The sequence below is a fragment of the Cebus imitator genome, unplaced genomic scaffold (assembly GCF_001604975.1).
Source record: "Cebus imitator isolate Cc_AM_T3 unplaced genomic scaffold, Cebus_imitator-1.0 Scaffold163, whole genome shotgun sequence".
In the NCBI taxonomy this organism is placed as follows: Eukaryota; Metazoa; Chordata; class Mammalia; order Primates; family Cebidae; genus Cebus; species Cebus imitator.
The window spans coordinates 1917898-1939081 of record NW_016107478.1 but is presented as its reverse complement, the minus strand read 5'-3'; the positions used below and the strand labels follow the sequence as shown (position 1 = coordinate 1939081).

The window sequence follows — 21184 nt, the reverse complement described above, 5'->3', positions numbered from 1 at the left end:
AAAAAAAAAAAAAAAAAATGTGAACATCCGATAAACAGTTTGATAAATGTGTTCAAAAATCAGGCAAAATATAAGGACTAGAAATCATAAAGATTTGGAAATCTTTAGCATAGAGATGACAAACAGCACCATGGTAGTAGATGAAATCATCAAAAGAGGGTTCACTAAGAAAATAAACTCAGTGTACTTAAATGCATCAATACTTAACAGCCAGGAAGATAAAGAGGGGCCTATAAAAGAAAGTTTTCAGAAGGAACAAGGACGAAAAAAAGAAAACAGAAGCCTGAGGTGTCATGGAAACCTAGAGACTACAACATTTCAAGGTGGTGGTTAATGTTGTTAAAAGCTGGCCATAGGTTGAATAAGACAGACTAAAAAGAATTAGACAGGCAAAATCTTCACCACCAGACCAGCAAGCATTCATCTTTCGATCAAGTAAAATCAAGTTGCATTAAGAACTATAAAGAAAAGAACAACAGGGACAAAAGTCAATTCAACAAAGTCTACTTCATGGGAAAGTTTGGATTTTTCTTTAAATCCTATTTCTCCTCTTAACTTTCTACCACTGGGTTTTAGCCTATTCATATGTAATTATTTTCCCAATTTGGATTAATAAAGAAACCATGCAATAAATATACTTCATTCTTGGTATTCAGTGCTCAAACCTTCTTACTAATTCTAGAGGCTCGTTTTTTGCAACAAGAAAACTATTCCTGGCAATTAGGCCAAGACTATATAAAAGAAAACCACTGAAAGGATACGGTTGCTCTCTCTGTTTAAATGACTAACACTATTAGAGACTATGTCAATAATTTGTTCTGTAGTAAGAATACATGAATTTTTTGTTTTAAGATCAGATCTACAATTAAAGAGGCAATGTAGCTGAATAAATTAATCTCAAGTCTAGAAGCCAAAAGTTTTAAGCTGTAAATTCACCTCTGCCAATTAATTTCTGAGCAACTCTGACAATCTTCTATAATTCCTTCAGAAAACAGCAATTAAATAATTGCTATATACATCAGAATAATTGTTCCATATCGGAATGAGATAATTATCAAAAATAAAATGATTGAAAGTAAATATAGAAATGGAGGCAAGAAAACACTGATAAATATAACATCAAAAATAAGTCTTCGTGCCCGGGTGCAGTGGCTCGTGCCTGTAATGTCAGCATTTTGGGAGGCTGAGGCAGGCCAATCACTTTGAGACCAGCCTGGCGAAATGGCAGAAAGCCTGTCTCTACCAAAAATACAAAAATTAGCAGGGTGTGGTGTGGTGGCACATGCCTATAGTCTCAGCTCCTTGGGAGGCTGAGGCACAAGAATCATTTGAACCTGGAAGGCGGAGGCTGCGGTGAGCCAAGACTGCACCACTGCACTCCAGCCTGAGCAACAGAGCTAGACTCTGTTTGAAACATAAAAAAAAAAAAAAGGAAAAGAAGCCTTAGAATCCTCATGACAATTGCAACTGCTTATTAATAACATCTGATTTGTGTTTTTAGGAACTGTATAGATAGTAGGACTCATACCCAAATGGGTAAAATTTCCTGAGAGTCTTTCAGGGTTGGCATTGTAAAAGTGATGAGATCAGGTATAAGGCAAATACAGAAAGATCTTTCCCTTCTCCACTTCCATTCTAGCCTATGACACTTTCAGTCTGGCCATTTCACCTTTTTCTTCTCATAGAAAGTGGACACTTAGTGGGAAAGTGCAAAGAGATTTAGCTTAGATGTTACCCAGTAACTACAACAAAGTCATTAATAATATGGAGTTGAAGTCAGAGATGAACTGCTTCAGTTAAGTGAAAACCACTTAAAATAATGAAAGAGGACTGCAGTTAGTTTGTAAGTTGCTAATTCCTGCTGTGGGCCAATGCCCATTAAATACTAGGCATTACATCAATGCCAACACATTTAATCCTCAAAAGAGGTGTCCCATTTTAAAAGTCAAAGAAACAAAGGATAGGAGAGGTGAGTCACCAAGCTCATGGGTAGAATTTTAATTCTTACGATAATCTTTAAAAACCTCTATATACATACTCTGGACCATCTAATACATGGGTCCTAGATGATAACCTTATAAGCAAGTACTGCCATGCAATTTCAGGGACCTCAGTTTTTGTTTATGTTTACGACTGAGTGAATGTCAAGTGAAGACCATATGACATTGAAGCTTACTCTAAGAATGAAGGTTTCACAGCAGTGATGTGAGAACTGAGTCATCACCGGTCATCCAATGGAATGCCAATTCCATAAAAGCCTACTCTGAACAATCAGTGGCATACTCATGCTGCCGGTAAGATGCACTGCATGGGTCCCTTCATTAAAAACACCAATTAGCCATACTTCACTAATAATAAGTACAGCAGTAAAGACTAAATGAATGTTCCAAGTCTCAGCAATAATTGGACCAGCCACTTATTTAAGGATTTTAAGAATGATGCTGTATTAGTTTCCCATTGCTGCCATACTTCAAACTCAGTGGCTTAGAGCAACACAAATGTATTACCTTACAGTTCTTTATCTTAAAAGCTTGACATGTCTCAGTGGGCTAAAATCAAGGTGTCAGCAGAGCTGTGTTGCCTTCTGAAGGCTCTGGGGCAGAATTTCTTTGCATTTCTCAGCTTGTAGAGACTGCCTGCATTCATTGACTCATGCTCCCCTTTCTCCATCTTCAAAGGCACCAATGGCCAGTTGAGTCCTTCTCACATTTTATCATTCAGATGTTGTTTCCATGTTCAGGACTTTTTCTCTGACTCTTTTCTTCTACCCTTCTCCTTTACTTTTAAGAACCACTATGTTAATATTGGACCCACCTACATGATCCAGGATAATTTCCCTAGTTTAAGGTCAGCTGGTTAGCAATGTTACCCTTTGCCATGCAACTTAATATATTCACAATTTCCAGGAATTAGGAAATAGACATGGGGGTGCAGGTATTATTCTGCTTACCACACTTACACGTTCCTCTTGTCATCAAGTAAACAACATAACTCCACAGGGTTATCAAGTTGTTCCCATTAATGCTGACATTCAAAGACTGCTCACTGACAAAGGTCAGCCTAAATATAATGTCTGATTAATGAACTATCAAAGAACATCTCAGAGATATTAATACTGCTTTTTTAATAGTATATTTATATGAACACGCTTTTTCTGTACCAATCTTATTTGAATCACAATATAAATTTAGTATTTGACCTCCTCCTCCTGTTTCTACTATTCAACTCACTAACAATGATTTGGTTGTTACAAAACACTACTATTTGTCACATTATACTATTGATACTGCTTTGAATTCCATTGATTACATTGTGTTTTTTTGTATTTAAGTTGTGAATTTCTTTTGGTTTCATAATTGTATTCAAACTATATACATATAAAGTTTAAACATAGGGCTTTGTTTCTAAACACTTAAGTAATGGTATATTAAAAAATAATTAAGTCAAAATCAGGGATCCATAAATTTATTTTTTCTTTAAAAGGAATTTATATAACTCTCAATTTTAAGAAAAACTGGAGTGTTGGAGCATTAACAGCATGGCATTTGAAATTTGGTTTGACCTCAACCACCAGCTCTGTGACTTACTAGCGGTGTGGCCTTGGATAAGTTACTATTACTTGTTAGATAATGCAGTTTCCTCGTCTATAAAGTAAGCCTACCTTAGACACTGATCATGAAGATGATATTAAGTTATATATGTAAAATGCTCCATACATTCAGCAGAAACTTGACAAAAAAAAAAAAAAAAATGCTTGGTACAGTTCCTGGCCACTATCAGGTGCTCAATAAGTAAGAGCAATACTTATTTTATAAAACTGTATCCAAGCTTAAAGATAAATAAGACAATTTTCAGTGTCTAGCATGTTACATTTTCTCAAGAAATACTAAACTGCAACTTCAAATGATTGAAAGAAACACATTATTGCATACTTAATATTTATATTTTCTAGAGTCTAGTCAATTTTAAAATGATTATTTATCTTTCAATTAATTATCTTATTTATCTCCAATTTACTTAACTTTTAAGTTTATAATATATCCCAAGAAGGAAAAAAACACATTTGCCTTTCTAAAAGCTTTATGATTATAGTACTACTTTCAGTTCTACAAGATACTATGTGAAATAATCTTTGACATATACTTTCTATATTTCCAAAGAGAAAATACCCTGGTATGTTAGTGAAAACTGACTAGAAAAAAAAATAAAAAAGAATCTAGAAATATCAAAGCCCTGAATGACATTTAAAATTGGATAAGAATCAACTTCTGAGGCTTCATTCATCACTTGAAAAGAGTACCAATTTAGAAACAATGCCTGTTCATTCTAACCAAGAGAATGCAAAAAATGACAGATAAAGGTTAAGTGAATTAATACTTGCTGAATATTTAAAAAATCATAAAAGATTAACAATAAACAATTATAAAATCCTTAGAAATGTTTTAAGACAGGTGCCTCTTTGATATTATAACATACAAAAACACTTACAGTTTGATAATATGAGGATGACGAAAGAGTTTCAGATTTTGAATTTCTCGTTTTATTTTTCCAACAACATCCAAGCTGCGAATCTTCTGTCTATTTAAGATTTTAACTGCCACTTTATGGCCTGTTAATTGATGTTCTCCAACTAAAGGAAAGAAAATGGAAAAAAATGTGCTGTCATATCAACATAATCATTTATTCGTGCTTCCTTCCATTGTGCCCTAAACGTCTTTACTCATGTATACCACCTTTATGCCACTGTACAAAACTAAAGTTCTTTGTACTTCTATTTCTTCTATTAGATTATGCGCTCTTTGAGGACAAAAACTATATCTTAGTCATCTCTGTATCTTTTGCACCTAACAGAGATGTTCATATTTATGGAATATTTGTGAAAATGATTACTGAATTCTATATTGTAAAATATAAGCAACTTGAGAACATCATTTGGACAGAAGAGAACTCACTGTTTCAATAATCTCTTCTCTTCTTCTGCTTAATGCCAGTCATTGTATTATAGAAGAATAAATAGTGTGATAAATCAAAAATTCACAATATAGTAATTACTATTGCAACAGAAAATTCATATTAGCCCTTTTGTGTGCCTTTCTCATAAAGTCCTCTTATTTTTCCTCTGTATGATGAAATCTCTATCTCTTTCAAACTGTTATAGTATGTTTATAAAACTCATGTCATTTACCATTTTTAATCTATTATAAACATTTGCGTTTGTGACAAATCATATGACCTAAGCTATTAGCTCATACTCTTCTTGGACAAGATGACCAGTGCTCATCTGAATCACCCTGGAAGTATAGGTGCAAAGTGCTTTGTACACAGAGATGCCAAATGAATATATGCTATGTTAAATATAGTCTTTCTGCTTTCTCATATAATACATTCATGGCATCCACACTAACAGGAATATCTTTCAATACTGTTCAGATGAAAAATCCCTCAGTCAGGAACAAATTTGTCAGCTACCTCTCCTATTTGCCTCAATTCTATTCTAAACTTTCACCATTCTCCTCAAAACATCTCTCTAACCCTCCTTTCAGTGACAAACACCCTTTTTATTTCTTTAGAGAACCTGAAGTCATTAGGAGTGACTTTTCCTATCTTTTTATGTATTTATTTAATCTGAGATAGGGTATTTTGTCATTCAGGCTGGAATGCAGTAGGTGTGAACATAGCTCACTGCAGCCTCAACCTCCTGGGCTCAAGTGATCCTTCTGCCTCAGACTCCCCAGTAGCTGGGACTACAAGAATGCATCAGCCTCCCCTGCTAATTTTTCCTTAAATTTTTGTAGAGATGGGGTCTCACTATGTTGCTCAGGCTGATCTTGAATTCCTGAGCTCAAGTGATCTTCCCGCCTTGGCCTCCCAAAGTGCTGGGATTACAGGTTAACCCTAATTTCCTCTATCTTAAAGACTTACTTCTATCCATACCCCTCCTCCTGTTCAAGGCCAGTCTCATCAACTTTCACCTTTAACCCATCTTTTCTACACTCTCCTCATAGTCAACTTTTTTTCTTTTCTAATAGCTCTTTCTCTTAAGGCTGCCCAAGTCGTATATCCTCCAAAACTCTTCCATTGATCCTGTATCCTCCTCTAGTTTCCAACTTGTCTCATCAAAACTTCTCAAAAGAGTAGTTACAGTAGTTACATTTGTTGCCTTCTTTTCCTCCCTTATCACCATCCCTAAATTCACAGCTATCTGGTTTCTACCTCCACTCTAAGGACACCAAAGAGTCACAAAATACCATTATCAAGCCATGGATACTTTTCAGTTCTCAGATTACTATAATCTCTGTTTCATCAGACACCATACCTCTTTTTGGTGATATTTCTCTCTTCTGTTTCTCCTACTAACTCTCAGATGGTCTCTTTTGTGTCCTCTGCCTGCTCTTTGAAGGTTAGTGTCCCCAGGTTTCAAACCCGGCCCAAGGTAGACCCTTACATTATGTCATTCATCTTCCGTAGTTTTAATTATCACCCATATGCCAGTGACCTCTGTCTCTCCTTTAAATTCGTATTTCAAGATTAATATCCCACAAACACCTCAAATTCAACACACTTAAAACTAAATTCAAGGGCTGCACATGGCAGTTCATGCCTGTAATCCCAGAACTTTGGGAGGCTGAGGTGGGCTGTTCCCTTGAGCACAGGAGTTCCATATCAGCCTGGGCAACATGGCAAAACCCCATCTCTACTCAAAATAAAAAATTATCTGGGTGTGGTGGCACATGCCTGTAGTCCCAGCTACTTGGGAGGGTGAGGCAGGAGGATCCCTTGAATCCAGGAGGCAGAGGTTGCAGTGACCCTAGATGGCGCCATTGCAATACAGCATGGGTGACAGAGTGAGACACTGTTCCAAAAAAAGATAAACCAAAAACAAAACAAAAAAAACTACATTCAGCATTCTCCTCCTTCTTCCTCACCAAACCTGTGTCTTCTATGTCACTTCATAGCACATAGTATATATGCTACAAATGAAAGAGTCGGCTGACATAATCTCCTAAATACTTCTTGGAGTCATATTTCAACTCATTATGACAAAAACATTAATGAAAAAGGTGATCGTTAATGACACTTACTGTTTATTATGTACTAAGCTTTATTCTAAGTGATAGCTGCCCTGCTCTCTCAGCCCTACCACAATTCTATGAAATATTATTATCATCCAGTGTACAGATGAGAAACCTGAGGCACAGAGAAATCAAATAAGTCATCCGAGGTCACACAGCAAGTGGTGGCACAACATCTGACCTGGGCTGTCTGCTTTCACAGCCAGCATAACCATCACACAGTAATAACCCCAGTCAGAGTACTCCAAACATGTAATGCGATGATTTAGAAAGAACTGAGTTTCTGTCACTGGAGATTATTTTTATCTTAATAACTTTTGCAAACTGTAAATTATCTCAAAAAATTTAATGAATCTTGAAAGTTACTTTCTCAGCATATAAAACAAACAAAATGAGACATATCAAGTTCAAGCAATGTAACTTACTAACACTCCAAAATATTTTTCCAGGACTGCAGAAAAACCTTATCGATTTCTACGAACTTTCTATTAATTAAAATAGGCTAAACGGTTTATTTATGCCTGAGTAGTTTATTACTCATCTTTGGGAATTTTATAATACCCAAACACCTTGCCAGGGTGGTCTAACAAATCCATCTCTCTCCTCAAATCCCCGGTAGCCTCAATGAAATAACGAGAACTGAAATCCCTGCTATATAGAAGATTAAATTCCTCCTTTCCCACTTGACGATTAAGTTACTGTCTACTGAGAACATATGTGATCTTTCCTGATCAAAGAAGTAAGACCAAGGACTCTAATAGCCAAGCAGATGGGTGTTTTGTTTTTTTAATGACATATGGTTAATCTGGAGAACATGCAAACAAAACAGTAAGTGAATTCACTTAGAAAATAATGATAAAGTACTGCTTTGCCTATGGTAGTTGAGGAAATAATTGACTCATTTAGCTTTATACATGAAAAAATTTTCTTTATGAAGCAGTGAAAAAAAATGACATTTTCCCTTGAAACGGTTAAGCATACTGATAAGCTAATCAGGTATCTGAGGTTGAAAAAGCCAAATGCATTAAGAATCCCCCTTTTTTGCTGAATTATACTAGCCTTTTTTGCCTATTAACACCATAATTGGTACTTAACCATAATTAAATCCAAACTTAACCACATTCCACCTGAAAGCTGAATGAATATTCCTGAAAATCTTGTAACAAATACAGATATAAGGTCAAGAATTTCCTCTATACACATTTTATAGACATAAACTCTTCTTTGTGTAAATCGAAACAAAAATAAGAAATAAAAGAAAAGGCTTGGATGCCTCAATGTTTTATTCCCATTCATTTATTCAATCTAAAAACATTTGCTAAGCATATGCCAGAAATGTTGATCATAGACACATGAAAAGAGATTTTTTTAACACACCTCCAAGTTTTAGGTGGGGGAAAAAAACAGTAATAAATGAACTGAAGTAAATCTTGTACAGCGTTACATCTGCCTGAAGATTGTCAGATACACCACATTCATAAAGAATAGATGAAAAATAAAATTCTAAAAACACTAAGAATAAATAATCTTGCCATTATTTATCATCTGTATAAGTAAATATCCTGATCAATACCTACTTTGACAGGAGAAATTAGAAACATTCATCCATTGAACAACTATTTAATGAATGCCTACTCAGGTAAGTAGCTGTACTAACGACATTACACTGCTAGTTGTCTTCCAATATCTTCTGCACCTTTCTTTCTCCCTGACATGAAACTCCCAAATTACAACTGGGTACATGGCTACCCAGCATACAGTCTGCATCTTAGTCTCTCTTGCAACTGTTAATAGATGTGGCCATATGAGTATGTTCCAGTCAATGACATACAAAGCAGAAATGTCTCTGGCAACTTCTTCCTCATCCCTTTCTTCATCCTGAAGCCTGGAATATCAAAGCCACCATTGGTACCTTGAGACCAGACTTCAGGAGGGGAAAGCAACAGGAAAGAGAAAACCATATTTTTGTCACCATCAGGTATGACAACAGTCTACATCACCTGCTCAGACTTTTATAAGACAGCAAGATACTTCTGTTTAAGCCACTCTTATTTGGAAGATTTTTGTCACTCAAAGCTGAATCTAAATAATACACTATTTAGAATATTTAAAATTCAAATGGTTTGGAATCTACTTCAAATTTTCAATTTTGCTGAGTAACCATATTTGAGTTGATGGAAATAAACTAATTTATAGTCTACACAATTTTTAGATTAAAAAGTTAAAGAGCTCTACAAAATTATCACCCATTAGTGGTTCATTTTGTGTTTCCCAAATTTTAGCCAAAATACACAAAATACTCTCTAAAGCTATGGAATTTTAAGGGGGAAAAATTCAAGTTCACCAAAACTATACCTTTTATATTTTATATTTGATAAGGTGTAGAGTTGTCACACAGAAGGAATTAAACTGATTTATACGGTTCTAGAAGGCAGAACTGGGAATAGTCAATAGATTCTCCTTCAACTAACAGACTTGTCTGATCCATGAAGCCTCCTCTAAAGTTCCTTTTCACCACTCTGGTCTACACTGAAATTTTCATTTTTTAAAGGTAACTACTGTATGCTGAATATACTTTTTTTTTCTACCAGATGTATAACACTAATATTTGCTTGATTCTCAGTTCAACTCTCAATACTAGATGGGAGGGGGTCAGAGGTTAGGTCCCTTATGTCAGGGACACAGGTGCTGGCAATAATAAGACAGGACATGGAGCTGATTAAAAATTTGCAGAGAGGTTAAGAATTTGCCCATGGTCACTCAGCTAGTAGGTGAATGGCCATGGCAGACCCCAGTAGCCAGGGCTAGGATTTGAACCCAAGCAGCATGTCCCCAAAAACAGCACTTTTTTTTTTTTTTTTGAGACAGTTTGCTCTGTCACCCAGGCTGGAGTGTAGTGGCACCATCTCAGCTCACTATAACCTCCGCCAACCAAGTTCAAGCAATTCTCCTGCCTCAGCCTCCTAAGTAGCTGGAATTGTAGGCATGCACCACCAGGCCTGGCTAATTTTTGTATTTTTAGTAGAGATGGGGTTTCATCATGTTGGCCAGCCTGATCTGGAACTCCTGACCTCAGATGATCCACCTGCCTTGGCCTCCCAAAGTGCTAGCATTACAGGCGTGTGAGCCACCGTGCCCTGCCAAAATCAGCACTCTTAATGCACCATTCAGTATTCAAAGAGGGGAAGCTCAGCCATTTATCAGGATTATCATAAGATAAATCCCTGCATTAAATAACAGGTTGGAGTAGATCAAGGCTAATTCCCCTTCCAACTCTGACTTTTCTAATGATATCCCTGAGGATCATTCCACAGTGAAGGATACAAAGCTTTTTAGCTACTCCCGCCTCTTGATGACTTTAGTTGCCACTTTCTGGATGTTTTTCAGTTTTGACACATTTTCCTTATATGCAAGACAGAACTTCACACAGCTGTGTTATATAGGTATAAATACGCAACTGTTTTACATAAAGATCATAAGTTTTCAAATTTCCAATATCATTCCCATATGAAGTCCAGCATTTTTTACCACAGGCAAGACCCTATAGTTTTATAAGGCATAGTTCGGAACACTTCTGTATCTGTACATCATCCCATAGTAATTCATATCAAATATATCTTCATTCTATTTTAATATACAGTTTAGAATATTATCATATCTAATGAAACAATCAAAAGGAACAATTAAAAATTATTTTAGGCCTAAATTATAATCTATTTTTCCACTAGGATCAAACAAAGAGTTGCCAAAATCTAAAAGCTATGGGAATACTGCATAATAATTTGAACTATGCCAAATAAAGCTTTAGCCCACAAAAAAAAAAAAAAAAAAAAGAATCTAAGTACTTAATTTCACATGCTCCACTGAACAAGGAGCTGAATGTGGTATTTCTTACACCTCTAAAGACTCTCTGATTGGTGTACAGCATTGGTTTGTAAGGCACTTTTTTGGTGCTTAACAAGTTTTTCTTCTCTCTGGAATTGTGGCAATCATAGTGCTCCCAGAAAATTATCAGCCTATATAATAAGTAGAATCAAGTCTATCATCATATTTTATCTATATAAATAAAATCAAGTCTACCATTGTATTACCATAGCTAAAAAAGTTTCTTAGAATTTTTGGGACATCTTGGGGGTGATCTGACTTAAAATCTAGACTAAAAAAATGTGCACTAAATCCTTCATGAGGGTCTCCAAGTGAAGGCACAAGAGAGACTACCAAGAAATGGACATCATCCTTCAGGGTGTCTACAGGAATCAATTTATAACCCAGGTTTGTAGCAGGGGCTATTTAATGACAATTATTCTTTCTCACAAATCTGTGAGGGACACCTAACAGGTGTGTATCTATATGTGTATATACATGTTTAATATTTTACATTGCTTCATTTTAAACTTTTAATGACCCTATGAGGAAATTTTATAGATGTGGAAACCAAGGCTTAGAGAAATTCAAACTGACTAGGAATGAACAAAATCAGTATTTAAATCCAGATCTGATTCTAAAGCCTTTGTTCATAATGATCATACTACACTTTAATCTATGGTTACGCAAATAAAAGATTTAACTCATAATGTCTAAAATAATACTTTTACATTAAAAGTGTTACAGAATGTATTAATATACGCCATGTGTAATAATTTGGGTTTGGGAAAAGTGACATTCAGAATTCCAAGTTTAGATGCTACAGACATAGCCTTCCAGTGAGAGTGGTATTTTTGCCCACCAGTTACAACGTTCCCTCATGATCCTAAACAGTCTGAGGACTAGACCTTTAAATTGACCCTAAGTTTAAGAAGTGGAAGAAAAGAAAAGTTGGGAGCAAGAATGAATGATATGAGTAACAAGCATGGATAAGTTGTGGCTCTGAAGGAAGGCATGTGTATCAGTCCTCAGCCAGCTCCACTATCTCCTTCTCTGTAGACCCCAGGATTAGAAATATCTCTCTTTCCACTAATTGCTTTTGACCAAAATGTCCATACCTTATGAAATACTTTAGTAGTAAGAAAGATTAGTCTTCTGTACACCCTCTAATTACTGATAAAGCAAGCTGACTAAAATAAAAAGCAAGGGGAAGATTCAAGAATTTTGTATGATGACGTTAGATAGAAGCTCTGGGGGTCAAGACAAATTATGGTACCATACAGAATGGAGGCTCCACTGATGTTGGGAAATTGAAACCCATTCTACACTTAGAGCATGTTACACACCTAATTGGAAAATTGGGATAAGAAGGTAATCAGAATGAACTTCATATCGTGTTATAAACACATAGTATTTACATTTATATACATCTGCCTGTCTTTCCTGTATCATCGTTCACCATTCCCTCACCTCAACTGTTGTATTTCAGTCATTTAGAACTATTTGGAACTTCCCATAACGACTCTGCGTTTCTCATTTCCAGAACCATCACATGCCCACTTTATGGTAAACATTCAGCAAATTTCAGTGGAATTGTATTCAGTGGAATAAATGAATGCCATTAAATATGTGAATCATTTAAATTCCCATTCACCAAATCTCCAATGCATCACATGTCTATGTGTCATTTGTCTTTCAAAATTCAGCTGAAGTACCATCTTTCAGTAAGTATTCCCTAACTAACACCCCAATCCCTAACTCAACAGTCTGAATTAAGTGATGCTCTAAAGTATTCCCACAGCTCCTCTCCCTGGTGGCACTTAACATCAAGTGCTGTAATTACCTACTCTGTTGTTGTTACTGATCTCCTTTACAGTGGCCAGCTACTTCAGAACAACGTCTGTGTCTCATTTATCATTGATCCTTAGCATCTGGCACAATATCTGACATATAACTAACAGTAACTATTTACTGTATGGAAAAAATGTATGACTAACGCTAATATGGGCTACATGAATATATGATATAGGCCTAATAATCTACCGGTATCGTTGCTTTAGAATATGAGGCATATGTAAGTTGGGTGTGCTACACTCTCATATCTGAGCAAACCAACAAATACCTATTAAAGGAAAGTCATCTATATATTCCAAGTCCCAAGGAATGGTATGTAGTGCTGCATTCCAGAAGCTCCTAAATATGGAAAAGAATTGATAGAAAAAAACAATAACCATCAGCACCAGAACTACAATTTACTCAAGGTCCAGGCATTACAAAAGAAGGTATATGTCTCACAGGAAAACGGATTTTGAAAAAGGGAAATCTAAATGATCAATAAACTAGAAAAGGTGCTCAATATCATGAGTCGTCAGACAAAAGTGAATTAAGACCACAATGCAGTACAATACCATAATATACCCACCAGAACAGCACAATAAAAAAGACAAACAATGCCATGTATCCGTCAAGATATAGAGCAACTGGAAGTTTTATATGTTGCTGCAGGAACGTAAATTAGTGCAAACACTTGGGAAAACAATATATTGACGCAAAGTACATAATAACTACTAAAACTATATACTCTATGACTCAGTGATTCCACTCCCAAGTATTATAACCTCCAGAAATGCATAAATTAAAAGTGCTCAAGTCCGTTGAGGTATTTATAAGCAGTTTTCAACGCTGCTAATCTATGGACTTAAACTTTATGTAGTAAAGATCTAAGAAATGGAAAGAAAAGTACTTATATGCTGTACTTTAGAAAGGAACTTGCTAGGCCAGGTGCAGTGGTTCACGCCTATAATCCCAACACTTAGGGAGGCCAAGGTGGGCAAATCACTAGAGGTCAGGAGTTTGAGACCAGCCTGACAAACATGGCAAACCCCATCTCTACTAAAAATACAAAAACTAGTTGGGTGTGGTGGTGGGCACCTGTAATCCCAGCTACTTGGGAGGCTGAGGCAGGAGAATCATTTGAACCTGGCAGGCGGAGGTTGCAATGAGCCGAGATTGTGCCACTGTACTCCAGCCTGGGCGACAGAGAAAGACTCTGTCTCAAAAAAAAAAAAAGAGAAAAAGAAAAAGAAAGGAACTAGAGCGGGTATTAGGCAGGAAAGACCAGACAATTCTGGGGCCTAAAAGATAAGGCAATTGAGGAAAGGTGGTTATGATATCAATAAAAAATAGGTAAGTCTGAAAGGCAGATATTAATAATGGTAATTTAATAATGGTAATGTGTGTCTCATACACACCAGGTTGTTGGTATGTATGTGTGTGTGTAGACATATACATATGCACATGTGTTTGTATATCTCCATTAGCACTTTATATTTTTTTATTTAAACTCTACAAGAGTTCTTGTAGAAGAGAAAATCCAGACTCACAGAGTTTAGAAACTTACCCAAAATTCACATAAGCAATCAGTTTTAGAGCTGTTATTAACACCTGTATCTTACTATCTCCAAAGCAATCCTCAATGGGAAAATGGTTGCTTTCTTTGCATTTCCTAAGAGTCCTGAACAGTCCTATTGCTACTGTTAAAAAACAGACAATACAAACTATACTACAAGGCTACAGTAATCAAAACAGAAAAAAATAAAATAAATAAAATAAAATAAATAAAAAAGAGTAAATTGTACACACAAACATGCATAAAAAAAGATAAAATATTTTTTAAAGTTAAAAATAACTTATTAAATATAAATAAGTAAATAATAGACCAGAAACAACATTTGAACTAAAAAAAGAAAAAAATTCAAAACATTCATGGAAATGCATATTATGAAAAAACTATTCATGGATATCAAAAAACTTTTGTACTAAAATAAACGATTACATGTTTAAACAGGACCTAGTTTGAGGCACTGAGAATAAGACATCAGTTTGAAGAGTCCCTATTAAAGCAACATGAATTCTGCTAATGTTAAAGCAAAAACAAACATCAAATTCATATTGAAGCTTTAATGGAAGTACGGTGAAATCATTGAGGTCTTATGAAAAGTTTACGGGAACAATGACTCAAAGAAATCAGCAGTTTACAAATGGGTAATTCGTTTTAGGAAGAGACAAGAAGAGTTTTTTGTTTTGTTTTGTTTTGAGGCAGCGTCTCACAATTGCCCACGCTGGAAGGCAGTGACGCAATCACCACTCCCTGCAACCCCGACCTTCTGCATCAAGTGATTCTCCCACCTCAGCCTCCAGAGAAGCCTAACTATAGGCGTGCAGCACTATGTCCAGCTCATTTTTTATTTTTTGTCTTGCTATGTTGCCAAGGCTGGTCTCAAACTCCTGGGCTCAAGCAATCTTCCTGCCTCTGCCTCTTAAAGTGCTGGAATTACAAGGGTGAGCCACCACACCTGGCTGACAAGATGATTTTGAAGATGAAGCCCACAGCAGCAGACCACCCACATTGGTTTGTAAGAAAAAAAAAACAAAAACGAATCTTGTTCATGCCTTAATTGAAAAGGACTGACAATTACCAGCAGAAATGATCGCCATAGCCAACATCATAGACATCTCAGTTGATTCAGTTTGACACAACTCTGGCTAAAAAATTAAAGTTGAGCAAACTTTCCACTCAATGAGTATCAAAACTGTTGAACTCAGATCAGCTACAAACAAGAGCAGTGCTTTCAATGGAAACTTTTAATAGGTAGCATCAATATCCTGAAGCATTTCTTTGAAGAGCTGTAATAGGAGATGAAACATAGCTTTTCCAATATGATCCTGAAGACAAGGCACAGGCTAAACAATGGCTACCAAGAGGTGGAAGTGGTCCAGTTAAAGCATAGTGTACTGGAGAAGAGGAAAGGTGGGCTGGGCGCAGTGGCTCACATCTGTAATCCCAACACTTTGGGAGATGGAGGCGAGAGGACTGCTTGAGCCCAGGGGGTCGAGACCAGCCTGGCAACATAGCAAGACCCTGTCTCTTCAAAAAAATTGTTTCAAATTAGCCACGTTTGGTGGTACAGGCCTATAGTCTCAGCTACTCAGGAGGCTGAGACAGGAGGATCACTTAAGTTCCAGGCTGCAGTGAGCTGATTGCTCCACTACACTCCAGCCTTGGTGACACAAAGACCTTGTCTCTTAAAAAACAACAAACAAACAAACAAAAAACAAAGCAAAGTTCATGGCAACAGTTTTTTGGGATCCTCAGGCATTTTGTTTATTGACTCTCTGGTGGGCCAAGGAAAACAATATCTGATTGTGAGAGTGTTTGGGGAAAGTTAGCCAAAGCTTTAGCAGAAAAACTCCCAGGAAAGCCTCACCAAAGAGTCCTTCTCCACCATGACAATGCTCCTGCTCATTCCTCTCATCAAACAAGGACAATCTTCATGAATTTTCAAAAAAAAATCATTAGGCATGCGCCTTACAGTTCTGATTTGGCACCTTCTGACTTTGTTTCCTAATCTAAAAAAACAAACAAACAAACAAATAAAAAAAACAAACGCTTTAGAAGAAACCCATTTTCTTTTAGGTAGTAATGTAAAAGAGACTACACTGACATGGTTAAATTCTCAGGACCCTCAGTTTGGGCATGGTGGTTCATGCCTGTAATCAATCCCAGTACTTTGGGAAGCCAAGTTGGGAAGATCAGATGAGCTCAGGAGTTTGAGACCAGCCTGGTGAGACCTTATAGGTATTTAATTTTTTAAAAAATCATCCCTATTTAATTTTAAAAATGAAATTAAAATGATTTTTATTTTTATCTTTATCTTTTAATTCCATTTTTCCACGAATTTTTTGAAGTGCTGTCAGATCTTTTTCTCAAAGGTAAATAGTCCCAAACATAACCTAATGGTTCTTTTCTTCATCAAAAGTTAAACTTCAGTAAAAAAGGGATTCTTCCTAAGTTCAAGTTCTCATAAATCTTTCATCTTAAGAAGACACTTTCTAAATTATTTTGAACAACAAATGACTGTATGTAAGACACACTTGCCTAACAAATATATCAGTCTTTACTACATGGGAGAAAACTTCTGATGGAATCAGTAACAACAAAAACCTAACATATCAAGGATATGGCAGTATAATTACCCCTGAAGAATGATTTCACACTTACAAATGTAGAGTATCATTCTAAATAAATCTTTTAAAGCTCCTTTAAAAATTGGTATACTAAGTGGTTACAGGATAGTGAAGCTTATAACTCAAAAAGACAAGTGAAAAAAACTCTAGCTGTAATGTTATATTAGTAGGTACCTGTTACAGTATTGTATATGCATTCAAAAGTATTGGATCTCAAACAAATAAAAATAAATATGGTAATCTAAAGAGCCATGGTAGATAACTGAAAAAATACTCCTAGTAATGATAAGACTCTGAAATGTGAGAGCAGATAGAACATTATTTTTAAAATAACTTTTACATATATGATTTCAAATTCATGTATTTCTAAAATAATAAAAATAGAAAAAAGACATATACAGGAATGTGTAAAACAGCATTAATCATAATAACCAAGATGTAAAAACCACCCCAGATGCCCACGAATAACAGAATGGATAAATAATAGTATGGTCTTAATGCAATACTATATAGCAATGAGAATGAATTACAACTACATGCAATGACATAGATAGATCTCAGAAACATAAAATAGATCTCACAAGCCAGATATAGTAGCATTCTGTCTCTTTAAGTTCAAAAACAGGTGAAATTATCCATGGATAGTAGCTCCCATTGGTGGTGTGGAAGATGGAAATAGTAGCTGATATGGGACACGAGAGGACTGCTGGGATACTGGTCATTTTCTATGTCTTTATCTAAGTGGTGGTTACATGGGTGTGTTCAGTTTGTGAAAATTTATTGATGATTTACGTAAAAGATGCCAGTACATTTTTGTATATGGAGTACAATAAAAAAGTTAAGAACATTTGGAGGACACTATATACCTAAGCTGTGACGAGCCAAGAGATTAAACACGTATCAGCCAGTTGAGCCTCATGCGGTGGTCAGCAACATTTACTCACTCATGTCAAGAGCCGTAACTCTGGCGGTCAGTAGCGTTATGTAATACACATATGTTCTGACCCCTACCATCCCCAGACTCCTGCCAGAACAATACAAGCCTCGTTTCTTCTTTGTCCATGGTGAAACAAAACAATCTCATTGCTCTTCTCCAAATTTCCTTTCCCTGAAAATCCTTTAAAGTTCTCTAGGCTGGAGAGGCAGCTTCTCCACTCTTGGAATCTCCACCCAGTTCAGCCCACCTGCCTCCACTCCTGCCTCCACCATGTCCATCAGGGTGACCCAGAAGTCCTACAATGTGTCCACCTCTGGCCCCCAGGCCTTCAGCAGCTGCTCCTACAAGAGTGGGCCCAGTGCTTGCATCAGCTCTTCAAGCTTCTCCTGAGTGGGCAGCAGCAGCTTCTGGGGTGGCCTGGGCACAGGTTATGGTGGGACAAGCAGCATGGACATGGGAGGCATCACCACCGTCACAGTCAACCAGAGCCTGCTGAGCCCCCTTAACCTGGAGGTGGACCCCAACATCCAGGCCGTGCACACCCAGAAGAAGGAGCAGATAACGACCCTCAACAAGAAGTTTGCCTCCTTCATCGACAAGGTACAGTTCCTGGAGCAGCAGAACAAGATGCTGGAGACCAAGTGGAGCCTCCTGCAGCAGCAGAAGATGGCTCAGAGCAACATGGACAACATGTTCGAGAGCTACATCAACAACCTTCAGTGGCAGCTGGAGACTCTGGGCCAGGAGAAGCTGAAGCTGGAGGCGGAGCTTGGCAACATGCAGGGGCTGGAAAAAAAGTATGAGGATGAGATCAATAAGTGTACAGAGATGGAGAATGAATTTGTCCTCATCAAGAAGGATGTGGATGAAGCTTACATGAACAAAGTGGAGCTGGAGTCTCGCCTGGAAGGGCTGACTGACGAGATCAACTTCCTCAGGCAGCTGCATGAAGAGGAGACCTGGGAGCTGCAGTCCCAGATCTCAGACGGGTCTGTGGTGCTGTCCATGGACAACAGCGCTTTCTGGACATGGACAGCACCATTGCTGTACGAGGACATCGCCAACCATAGCCGGGTTGAGGCAAACATGTACCAGATCAAGTATGAGGAGCTGCAGGCGCAGGCTGGGAGGCATGGGAATGACTTGCGGCATACAAAGACTGAGATCTCTGAGATGAACCAGAACATTAGCCGGCTCCAGGCTGAAATTGAGGGCCTCAAGGGCTAGAGAGCTTCCCTGGAGGCCACTATTGCAGATGCCGAGCAGTGTGGGGAGCTGGCCCTTAAGGATGCCAATGCCAAGCTATCTGAGCTGGAGGCTGCCCTGCAGCAGGCCAAGCAGGACATGGCGCGGCAGCTGCGTGAGTACCAGGAGCTGATGAACGTCAAGCTGGCCCTGGACATTGAGATCGCCACCTACAGGAAGCTGTTGGAGGGCAAGGAGAGCCGGCTGGAGTCTGGGATGCAGAGCATGAGTAGCCTTATGAAGACCATCAGTGGCTATGCAGGTGGGCTGAGCTCGGTCTATGGGGGCCTCACAAGCCGCAGCCTCAGCTACGGCCTGGGCTCCAGCTTTGGCTCTGGGACAGGCTCCAGCTCCCTCAGCCGCACCAGTTCCACCAAGGTTGTGTTTGTGAAGAAGACTAAGACCCACGATGGGAGGCTGGTGTCTGAGTTCTCTGACATCCTGCCCAAGTGAACAGCTGCACAGCCCCTCCCAGCCTGCCCTTCCTTTGGCTGCCCTGCAGCCTCAGAGGGAGGCCGCTATGCAGGGAAGCACGGGAAACAGGAGACCCACCTGATGCTCAGCCCTAGCCCTAAGCTCAACCACTGGGGAGTTTACTCCCTGGAGACCTCCCTTGCCCATGCCTCCAACTGCAAAACAACTCAATTGTTTTTTTTGTTGTTTGTTTGGTTTTTTAGTCCAAAATAAAACCTCAACTAGTTCTGCAAAAACATAAATAAATAAATAAGTTCTCTAGGCTAGGCACGGTGACTCATGCCTATACTCCCAGCACTTTGGGAGGCCGAGGCGGGTGGATCACGAGGTCAGGAGTTCAAGACCAGCCTGGCCAAGATGGTGAAGCCCTGTTTCTACTAAAAATACAAAAATTAGCCAGACATGGTTGGGGGCACCTGTAATCCCAGCTACAGGAGGCTGAGGCAGAGAATTGCTTGAACCTGTGAGATGGAGGTTGCAGGGAACTGAGATTGCGCCAGTGCCCTCCAGCCTGGGTAACAGAGTGAGACTCCATCTCAACAAAAATAAAGTTCTCTAAAGGATGGTTCTGACAAGGAAGCAAGAGACTTCCTTTCCTTTTGATCTATGACTTATCAAATAAGTACCATATCTATTAAATAGCACTTTACATACACATTTAATTCCCCAAACTCCTGCAAGGTAAATATTATTATGCCCTATTTACAAGTGAGCAAACTGGAAATTAGAAATCAGTGAGTGACAGGATGGTGTGTCTGCCTCTAACACCCAAGCTCAAAATTCAAGCAATTTTACTCTTCAATAATCAGGCTTCCTTGATTACAATGTATCAAGGGTGCTCACTTGCATGCTTAAGAGGATAAACATTATCTCTGGCACTAGCTTTGAGAAAGGAGGTCACAGTGAAGGGATAGAGTCTAGTAGTGACAGGCTAAGGAGGGAGGAACAATGCATGAGAATAATCAAGTATGGAGAATTGCTGTGTTCAGTTAGAGAGTAAGACGGGTTGGGCTGTGGCATTTGTATGGATCAGATATACTAAAGTTGTTCATCAAGAGGTGCTGTAAAGACAAGAAAATAACCCATGGACTGAAAGTCTTAAGAGTCTCTAAATCTCCTAATAAACTGTGTAAAATGAACTTAAATTTTATTAAAAGAGTGAACTTGTATATCCTTGAAGACTTTTTTTTCTCCTAATTGTTCTTACCCCATTAGTCTAGACATTCATTTGCTCATTCATTCATTCAACAAATATGTTCTGAGTGTCTGATCTGTACTAGGCATTGCCTTGAATTGTGAAAAAAAAATGGAACTTGCATTCTGGTGGAGAACATAAATAATAAATGTATAACATTATAGTTGTTCTTGGTGTGTTAGAAGGCAAAAAATAAGAAAATTTCCTAAAAGAAGAAACATAATGATGTAAAGATGATACATGAAGAAAGCAGAGTGACAAGGTGACAGGAAAATGGGCTATTTTAAATAGATCAGGAAAGACCTATGGAGATGATTTTTTTAGTAAAGACTTGCGCTATACCTAACTTCTTTAATTACATGATATGCT

General features: G+C 37.8%; 1 protein-coding gene across 1 annotated transcript in view; it reads right to left on the bottom strand.

Annotated features, from left to right (window-relative positions):
• The window catches only part of PRKAA2 (protein kinase AMP-activated catalytic subunit alpha 2), a 63095-nt gene that overhangs the window by 27980 nt on the left and 13931 nt on the right, over positions 1-21184 (bottom strand). The window contains exon 2 of the mRNA XM_017543989.1: positions 4489-4630. Coding sequence (XP_017399478.1) covers positions 4489-4630 — 142 coding nt within the window. The remainder of the gene's footprint in view (positions 1-4488; positions 4631-21184) is intronic.